The sequence below is a fragment of the Nestor notabilis genome, unplaced genomic scaffold (assembly GCF_000696875.1).
Source record: "Nestor notabilis isolate BGI_N333 unplaced genomic scaffold, ASM69687v1 scaffold16055, whole genome shotgun sequence".
NCBI lineage: Eukaryota > Metazoa > Chordata > Aves > Psittaciformes > Psittacidae > Nestor > Nestor notabilis.
Window position 1 is genome coordinate 6,627 of NW_009928097.1, and position 9,736 is coordinate 16,362.

General features: G+C 44.3%; 1 protein-coding gene across 1 annotated transcript; it reads left to right on the forward strand.

The window, feature by feature from the left end:
• The first annotated feature begins 1,925 nt into the window (after positions 1 to 1,925).
• Positions 1,926 to 9,361, forward strand: LOC104405624 (cytochrome P450 2K1-like). Its single transcript, XM_010014379.1, has 9 exons — positions 1,926 to 2,096; positions 4,441 to 4,603; positions 4,807 to 4,956; positions 5,227 to 5,387; positions 6,588 to 6,761; positions 7,310 to 7,451; positions 8,001 to 8,188; positions 8,641 to 8,782; positions 9,174 to 9,361. Exons 1-9 carry the CDS (start codon positions 1,926 to 1,928, stop codon positions 9,359 to 9,361), a joined length of 1,479 nt encoding a protein of 492 aa, XP_010012681.1.
• Positions 9,362 to 9,736: the final 375 nt, after the last annotated feature.

Sequence of the window (9,736 nt, forward strand, 5' to 3'; positions counted from 1 at the left end):
CAGGCTCACTAATTGAGGAAGAATTTCACCCTATATTATCACCAGGAACAACCTGAAGCTTTAAAAAATCTGAAAGCTCTCAAGAAGGCACTCTTGCTTTCTCTGGCAGTTGCCAGCTCTACTCCAGCAGAGCAGTGGTGGCAATATGTAAACAGAAACAATAAATTTCCTCCATTAGTACTCAACTGGGCCCATTCAGGGTTTTTTCATCACTCTTACTTTATCTTATAAAGTCTCAAGAGTCTCAGTGGACACACCATTTGCTCAGAGAAGAGTTTGGTCCAACAGGATACTATTTGTCCCAGAAATGTCTGGGACAAAAGGGTGCAGACCAGGACTCCATAGTTGTGCAGCAAATCATGATATGGATATGACCATCCACTGCCCTCCTTTCTCTGCCCACCCTGCCTAGTCCTTTTGTGCACAGGGCAGCTTCCCTGTGAGAAACTCCACTCCTGATAACAAACCTTGGAGAGGAGGCAGATGTGCAGGCACCTTTTTCATGTCAGTCTAGTTAGAGTTTATTAATTCCCCTTGCCTTTGGCTAATGTATTTTATTATTATTAACAAATAATCATCATTTTTCCATCAGTGGAGCCTGCAGCCGAGACCCTTGCAGGATTCTAGGAAAAGTATTTATTAAAACTCAAGATTTCTAAAGGGTAGAACAGCAGCACGGCCTGGTAATCTGACAGAAACTGCAACTGGGGGGCAAAATATCCCCGCTTGAGAATATGTGACAGCGCATCAGATTGGCTCCTTCCCTCAGAAGCCACCATTTAAAACTGTGGCCTCCTGTTCTTGATCACTTCTGCTATGTTGTCATGCCCCAAGGATGCAAAAGGCCCTTGGGGAGCTGTTGCCCAGGCATGCAGGCTATTGCAGGACCATGCCCTGGCATGGCGCATGACTCAGTTCACCTGCAGTGCCAAAGCTGTTGCTGTGTGCTCCTCCTGGCAAAAACTCTGCAATAGCTGCCCAGGCAGCCACTGTCCTCCATCCTCTGTCTGGGCAGCTGCAGAGCCTGACCCTGGCTCCTCCCACGTTACAGAGATCCAGGATCTCTTTCCCAATCTAGGCAGAAGGACTGCCTGGACAGGACAGGGCTTCCCTTACAGGACTGCATGCCTCTGCTCGTAAACAGGCAGGACAGACAGGAAAGAGTCATCACCAGACTCAGAGACAGGGATGGACATCAAGGCACACAGTCTTCTGGACTAAAGTAGTTTCAGGGTCATTTTGGGATTGCCAGTAGAGGATTCTGGGGCAAAGATCAATACAGTGTGAGCAATGTAAACACTGTGTTGCTCAAGGAGGTGATTTTACTGGGGTGGCAGGAAAACAAAGAGAATCAGAGCTGTCACCTGTAAGTAGACCTACTCCCATCTGCAATCCTAACTAGCACATCTTCATGCCACCATTGTTCCAGCTCCTCCTTTGGTCAGCCTTGTCTTCCCTGAGGTCTTCCTTGCCAGTCGTCCCTTGGGCCATGCATTACTGTGGGCTTTCCCTCCTGTGTCCCACTTCCTCTGTTACATCACCAGAGGTCCAGCTGAGTCCTGTAACCTGGCACCCTGACAACAATCCAGCACAGTTCCTTAATTCTGTGCCTGAAATCACACAGACCACAACATGCCCACAACACAGATTTTCACTGGAAAACTAACACCCTGTCCCAGTGTTGTAAATGAAATAGGAGCTCCAGATTAACATAATCCATGTTTCAGAATAAAATAGGGTGCTTTCTTTGGCAGAAAAATAAAGTACCTCTGGTCTAAATGGATGTAAACAAGACCTCAGGCTCCTTTTCTCCATGTTAAGACACTTCCCCAGAAGGTGTGTTCAGGTGATGCTATAAAGGGACCCCAAGATGCTCACACCCTAACTTTGATTTAGACATGGCCATACAGAGTTTGCTACAGTACATGAGCTCTAGCTTGCTGCTCTTTCTGGCAGCAGGGCTGGTCGCTCTCCTTTACTTTGTTACCAGCTTGAAGAAGTCTGTTTGCAGTTTGCCTCCTGGGCCACGACCTCTTCCTCTGATTGGAAACTTGAATGTGGTGGACCTCAAAAAGCCGTTCCAGTCGCTGACAGAGGTAAGGTCTGAGTGAGCAGGCAAAGGGAAAACATGCAGTTCCTGAAATGAGAAATACAACTAGGGAAATGGAGATGTGTGGTGTTTGCATTGTGTAGAGGGCAGAAATTATATATTTAGTGCATAGCCAGGCTGGCAGAGTGACTACCTTTAGAGGTATATATGCACACACATGTATTTATTTATATAAATATAATACACATATTCCTTCCTTTATACACACGTAACTGTAGAACCCACCCCTTGCAATCAGCTCCATATTGTTGGTATTTTGAGTTCCTCAGAGTCTGCAGGTAGAAGACTCAAGTTGGACCAATCTGCTGACAGATACGGGCTATTTGCCCTGAAGAGATGTCTCACTGCAGATAAACCTTTCCCCATGAAGACAGGTAGGAAGGAAGAAAAAAAGAAAGGAAGGAAGAGTACCATCCCCACAGCAGAGGAAATCATAGAATCACAGAATGGTTTGGGTTGGAAGGAAGCTTAAAGATCGTTTAGTTCCAACCCACTGCCATGGGCAGGGACATCTTCTAGTCAACCAGATTGCTCAAAGCCCCGTCTAATCTGGCCTTGAACACTTCCAGGGAAATTGGATCATATGCACATTTATTTCCAAAGCTAATTATATCCCTGCAAGGCAAAGCTCGACTCTGCCTCCCCAACCCCTCCTCTGCACACACACACTGCCCAGGGTTAGTTAACGCTTGATGCATGGCTTTTATAAGTATAGGTAACAAATTGCTTTTCCTTATGCAGCTCCACGGATACTTTTATTTCAAAAAGAGGGGAAAAAAAGACTTAAATATTATAAAGCCATTTGTTTCAGAAAGTATCTGCTGTATTCCCTTAGGGTGGTGGGGACAAGTCAATGTGAATTCAGATTTCTTCTGTTTGCTGTACAGATGGTTGAGGTGCCATGAGTAACCTGTCACATACCCTATGTGTGTGTGCTTACCAGACACTATGATGGGGGAAACCCAGTCCCCAGTGAATTCTTTCAGCCACCTGAAGAGCTGCAGTGAGGAGGGAGTGCAGACACTGAAATTCTCTGGGTAGTCATAGAAGAAAGGGCATCCTGTGCTGCAAAAGTACAGAATTCCTGTAGCAGTCATGCAGTGTTCACCTGCATTGATTTACAGTGCAGAGGATTGTGCAGAGCCAAATGATGGGCTTCTGGTCCTGAGCTCCCATCTGATCATAGGTATATTTGAGGGTGCTGGTACGGAAGAACAAATATTTTTGGTGGTACTGGGGTATTTTATAACAGAAATGTCATGCAAAAGCACCAGACTTACTTCCTATAGTCTGCCAAGCAGCTTTTTTAGGCTTTCAGATCTGCCACATCCAATACTCGTGTTGCTGAGAATAAAGAGGGTTGATGCCAAGAGTACAGTACTAATGCAAAGAAATGACCACAGGAAGGCTAGGAGTCATCTGTGATTCTCTGCCCCTGGCTCTACCTCACACTCTGTGAGCTGCTGGGGATGAAAGAACCAGTGTTAATTTTATCTCCCAAGCCGTCAAACCACTGTTTGATGAAAACAAATTCAATTTGTCTGGTGTAATAACAGGAGCTGCTTCTAATCTGAAATTCAATTTTCAGAATGTATCTAATACATAGCAAATGGTAACCCAGGCGCATCGGAAACAAGAAGACATTGGGAGTGGATGGCTGCAGTGTGTTTAAACCAAGTCTAAAATACAGAGTGAGTGATTAGATTGTCAAAGCCACCCTTCTGTGTAACAGATGATTCAGATTTAATTTGCTATAAAGGCCTAGAGCTTCTCTGACATTATCTACAAGAATCTGCTTCCTAGTTGGATTCAAGTTTCTGGTGGCCAGCAAATAATTTTGCGATGACTGCAACACTACCCACCTTGCCATAATTAGAGACAAGTGCTGTCCTGAAAGAAAGGCTTATTGTCGAGCTTTGTTTTTGTAGTGTTTGTGGCTTCGGCCTCAAAGACGTGTGCACAACCGCTTGCCTCAGGTCACCAGCATTAAAGTAAACAGGCCTGCCTCAGCTGCCTGCTACAGCAGTTTCCAACCAGCCTCTAAACGGTAGTATCACTGTGCTGGCCTGTTACTGCAGAACACCACAGGAATGCAACGGCATTTTATTGACTTCTCCGATAGGAGCAGTGATAGCAGACACCTTGTTGTGCAAACAGGGTGCAAGCAGAGATGCTGGCAATTGATAGCTGTTGCTCATTAGTTGCATTGTAGCAGCACCTGGAGACTTCAGGCAGGGCTGGGAGGCTCCTTTTGGGCTAGAAAGCACCTAGGGTGGCTAGTGCTAGCGTTTGATTTGGTTTAGAATGAACATATTTATTCACCTTGACAGCTCTCCAAGATATATGGCAACATCTTCACTGTGCATTTTGGGCCCAGGAAAGCTGTAGTACTAGCTGGATATGAAACCATCAAGGATGCCCTTTTAAGTCACGCTGAAGATTTTGGAGAGAGGGCAGAAATACCCATATTTAGGAAAATGACACAAGGAAATGGTAAGTGACCTTTTGGTTGGTTAGGGGTTTTTTTAGTTTGTCTATGTTCATTATATTCTCACAGACAGGGATAATCATCCTTTTACGGCTTAGTTTTTGTCTATATAACAGTGTGTCGAGCAGCTTTGGTACCAGTGTGTAAGAAGGCCTTAACAACGTTTCTTAACCACAGGTAACCTAAGGATGTTATACCTTTATTTTAGGGATAGCATTCAGCCATGGAGAGCTATGGAAAACTATGAGAAGATTCACCTTGTCCACACTGCGAGATTTTGGAGTGGGAAAGAGAACCATTGAGATTCGAATCCTGGAGGAAGTAAATTCTCTTATCAAATATTTTGAATCCTATCACGGTGAGTGTCAAGACTTACATCCAGAGAAAACCTGTCTAGCAGAATAATAAAGATTAATGAAAGTTTAACTCTGAGTAAATGCTATCTCATGGTTAAAGTACACCATATGCCAAAGTAGGTTATTAAATGTAAGGCCTTAAAACATCGAAACTGAGTTCCCTGCTGTGCATTCTGGGTGGTGAATAGACTAGTGGGTGGTTTCTGGACTACATTTCCACAGGAAACGAGGCTAAAATGAGCATAATCATATTGTCATTTGTTTTCATTCAGGGAAACCATTTGATACGAAAATGATACTCAACAGTGCTGTGTCCAATGTCATCTGCTCTATATTGTTTGGAGAGAGGTTTGAATATGATGATCCTGTATTGCTAACTTTGCTGAAGCTGATGAATGAAAATACTAAGCTGTTGGGCTCCCCTATGGTGCTGGTAAGAGCTTGATTTTATGTTTTAGTTTTAGGTTTTGGTTTGTCCTCCTGGCTTCTCACAGCTTGCTTCTTGAGAACAAGAACATTATCAGCAAGCCAGCCTGTAAAGAACATATCTGTGGTTCTGTATCCACAACACACAGATTCCCAGGCCCTTGTGTGCATCTTACTAGTAAAAGAAAAAAAACCCTAAAGTCTTCACAAAGGAACTATTTTACCCTCTTTGAAGAGCAGAAGCACAATACGTCTCTCATATGAGAGACTGGTCCTGAAATGCCATCTCAAATCTGTCTCCTTGTATTACACACACCTTCAGTAACTGTCTTAGTTCTGCTGTCCCTGGAGCCAGGTTTGACAAACTTCTTTTTCTTTTATTTTGGCCACTGAAACTCAATCTTAGCAAACTATCAGCTGACATAAGCCTGTTCCTTCCTGACACAAAGCTTCAGCTTTGAACGCTGGTGGAGGCTCTTTCTGAGCTGCACTGAGGTCTGTGGCTGGCTCTAACTCCAGACTAGCTAAGCCCCAAAACCACCACGCAAACACAGGTCAGAGTTACACACTGTGTACAGAGACCCTCCCAGAACAAGGCACCAGCTAACAGCTAATGGCTGGTGTTTGTTTAATTGTCTGGCAGGGCAGCTAGTGGACTCCTTGAAGATGGGCACACCTCTTACAGGTTGATGGGGTGAGACCCTTCCTTTTTCCTGGCAGCATGTATGTCTGTGCTCCTAGGAACAGCATAGTTGGGTTAGCTTGGTGCTGTGCCTAAGTGAATTGGCTTGGAAAGCACTATGTTGACACAGCAATATTGTCTGCCTGTGGAGGTGGCCAGTTCAAGTCCCTTCTGCTGCCATAGGATGTAACACACCTGAGGTCTTCTCCTGGAATAAGTACAATGCTCACATTCCCATCTTTTACATCTGAAACCCTGTGTCTCACCACCTACACAGCTGGAAGCCCTGAAAGAAGATTAAGCTGATGATTCTCCCAAAAGTCATGGCAAGGACTCATGCAGAGATATAATAGAGGGAACACTCTATTTCTGTAGCAATTCATATCTGCTTGGACTGTACAAGAGAATGTGGGGGAATTATGGCCTAAAATGTCAGGGCATGGGACAAGGGACCAGCAGTGTGATTTGACACAGCAGTATATGCTCAAAATGCCAATTAACAGTAAGACTTCTCTTGCTCCACAGTTATACAATTTCTACCCATCCCTTGGATTTCTCTCTGGAGCTTCCAAGACTGTGCTACAAAATGTCAGTGAACTGAATGCTTTCTTCCAGAAGCTCTTCCAGGCACACAGGGAAGAGTTTAATGAAAATAACTTAACAGGCTTTGTTGATGCCTTTCTGATGAAGCAACAGCAGGTACTTTAAAGCTAAGTCTCAGAGTCTTTCTGTTCTCTTAGCTCTGACTTATTATTAGGACTGACCCTCTGTGTGAGACTGAGAGTGAAGAGAAACAGAAGAGCTGCAACGAGCAGAATATATCAAAGCTCATACTCACAGTGAGCTGTGCTATACTCGTTCCATAGCTCCACTGAAACTGCTAGTTATAGGGATCTAGTTATCAAGATGTGCCACGTGAATGAAATAAGTTACCACTCAGCACACATAAGGAGGACATCATCCTAAACCTTCCTGCAAGAATGGTACAGTGATTAACTTCATTGCAGTAACTAAATTCCAACTAACCTAATATCTAGACCTGGAGATTGCACATACACTTGGGACCAGACCAATTTCATACAGCATAGGCCCTTCCACTGAGATAGACATTTCCACCACTAAACATACAGTTTCCCAGAGCGTATAGAGTCACAAAAAGCTAAATTGCAGAGAAAATGGTGGCAACACAGTCATATATTGGTATCACTTCCTGTAGAACTTACGGCCATTACCTGTATGTTTTGAAGGAATCAAGGAAAGGCCAAACTATGTTCAGCAATGGAAACCTGATGTTTTCAACTCTGGATCTCTTTGCTGCTGGGACTGAGACTACTTCTACAACTGTGCGCTGGGGTCTTCTTCTGATGATGAAATACCCAGAAATTCAGAGTAAGGCTGAGGAGCTCTCTTGTACAATATACTATTGCATGCTTAAGGCTTTGGTTGTGGAAGGGAGTGGAACTCATTCAGTGTTGTCTAGAGTAATTATTCTGAGTATTCTGAGAGAGATAACAACCGTTGACTTTACAAAGGAATTTTATTCAGCTGGATTGCAATAAAGCAGCCCAGCCAAGTGGGAGAGGCTGAGGGCCAGTCTGCAGTTAACAGTAAAGCTCCTCCATCGTTATTCACCTGCAGGCTATGGGCTTACGTCACTAAAGGTCTCCTCAGGAGCTGATTCTGATCTGTTTTCTGTTGAAGGTTATGGGGTAACAAAGGTGTGTAATCAGAATCAGGCATGGGATGTACTGTAGTGACTCCAAGCTCCCTTGGCTCAACAACAAGCCTGTAAGAGTCACACCATGTCCTGATTACACACTTCTGCTCTTCTCGAATACCCCTCAAAATTTGCCATTACTTCATCTTGGCCAAACCGGAGGCAATTTCAGTTGCAAGATAAGAGGGTTATCAGCTTCTTAATCCTTTCCTCCCTCCAAGGAAAGATTCAGGAAGAAATGAACCACGTCATTGAACCAGGAGAGATGCCGAAGTTGGAGGACCGGAAAAAAATGCCTTACACAGATGCAGTGATACATGAAATTCAAAGGTTTGCCAATATTGTCCCAATGGGCGTATCACGATCAACTCCTACCGATGTGAATTTCCAAGGCTATGTGATTCCAAAGGTGAGCTTTGAGGCTAGCAGCTTATGTTGCAGATTTCTTACAGTTTTGTTTAAAGCAGGTAAGAATCAAAATATAAAGATCTAAAGATGCCACAATGTGTGGTTTCATCTATGATGTGATCCTTTGTCTTGGATCCAGAGTAGTTGTTATAAACACGTACTGGACTGTGGTCTGTTACAGTCTTTGAATCCTGAATAACCAAAGACTTTAATTAAATTATGCTGGTTTGAATTTCTTATACCAAATGTGGAACCTCTACTTGAGCATTCATTCATTCATTCCCTTTCTTCAAAGATCTGACTCTAAGAGGGGCAGGGAAGCACCCCCCAGTTCTGTCTGCCATAGCTTGGTCTTATTTGCCTCTTCACATTAGAAAACAGCAAGCGGCTAGCTTTGACTAGGAAAGTGATCTGCTCCAAACAGCTACTCTGAGTTTCTTTGGTCCCTTTCAGGGTACAGAGATTATTCCACTGCTGACCTCCGCTCTGAATGACGAGCTACACTGGAAAACCCCAGATCAGTTCAACCCTTCCCACTTCCTGGATGCCAGTGGGAACTTCATTAGGAGAGAAGCATTTATTCCATTCTCTATAGGTGAGAGGGGTGTGTGTGTACCACTTGGGGGTAGGCTAATGGCATGGTTCCCCCTAATTCTAGGCAAATATGGAAGTTAGGGACCCATAACATAGGATAGAGGATTTCTGGTCATTTCTCCTGTCCACCTGTCGCTGCAGGTAACCACCTCTTTGGGAGATCTGGGAGACACTGACCTACCCACAGTCACTGAATAATTTCACATACCTACAGGCTTCTGTGTGGTTTGAGACTAAGTGGGTAGCACCTCTAATATACAGGGAGAAGGAAGAAAACATTTCCTACCTCAACAGCCTGCTCTTACAGACTGTACATCCAGTTTAGAAGGTCTCAGACATCAACAGTAACAGTTACAATGATGATCATTTACTTCTTTCCTGGCTGTATTCAGGACGAAGGGCTTGTGTTGGAGAAGGACTGGCCAAAATGGAGCTGTTCCTCTTCTTTGCTGGCTTGCTCCGCAAATTTGTTTTCCAACCCCCTCCAGGAGTGGATAAGTCAGACCTGGATCTCACTGCTGATGTCGGCTTCACCTTGAACCCCATGCCTCACCTGGTTTGTGCTGTGCCCTATGAATGATCAAACAACATGGAGTTAGAGTAGTGAGCACTTCAAGCTTGAAAGCAAGTCTAGTTAAGGGGAAAAAAGCTGTCTGTATCTGAGCTTTAGGGGAAGGAAGACACCAGGCACTGTTGTTTTTCTTTCATTCATGCCATTCGTTCCAACAGCTTTTGTAGTGTCTGTCTAATGCAGATCCTTCAGACACCCCTGAGTACTGCTCTCAGAAACTATGATTCATTCCTGGAACAGCACATCAGAGATGCAGGTTTCAGGGCTGTTTGAAAGAAATGGCTTCAAGCCTCCTCTACAGATGTAACCCATCAGAGGCTCTCCCCTATGAGCCTCCATGGGGAATTTCTCAGCCCAAAGTCTAAGCTCTATAGCAGAGCTGAT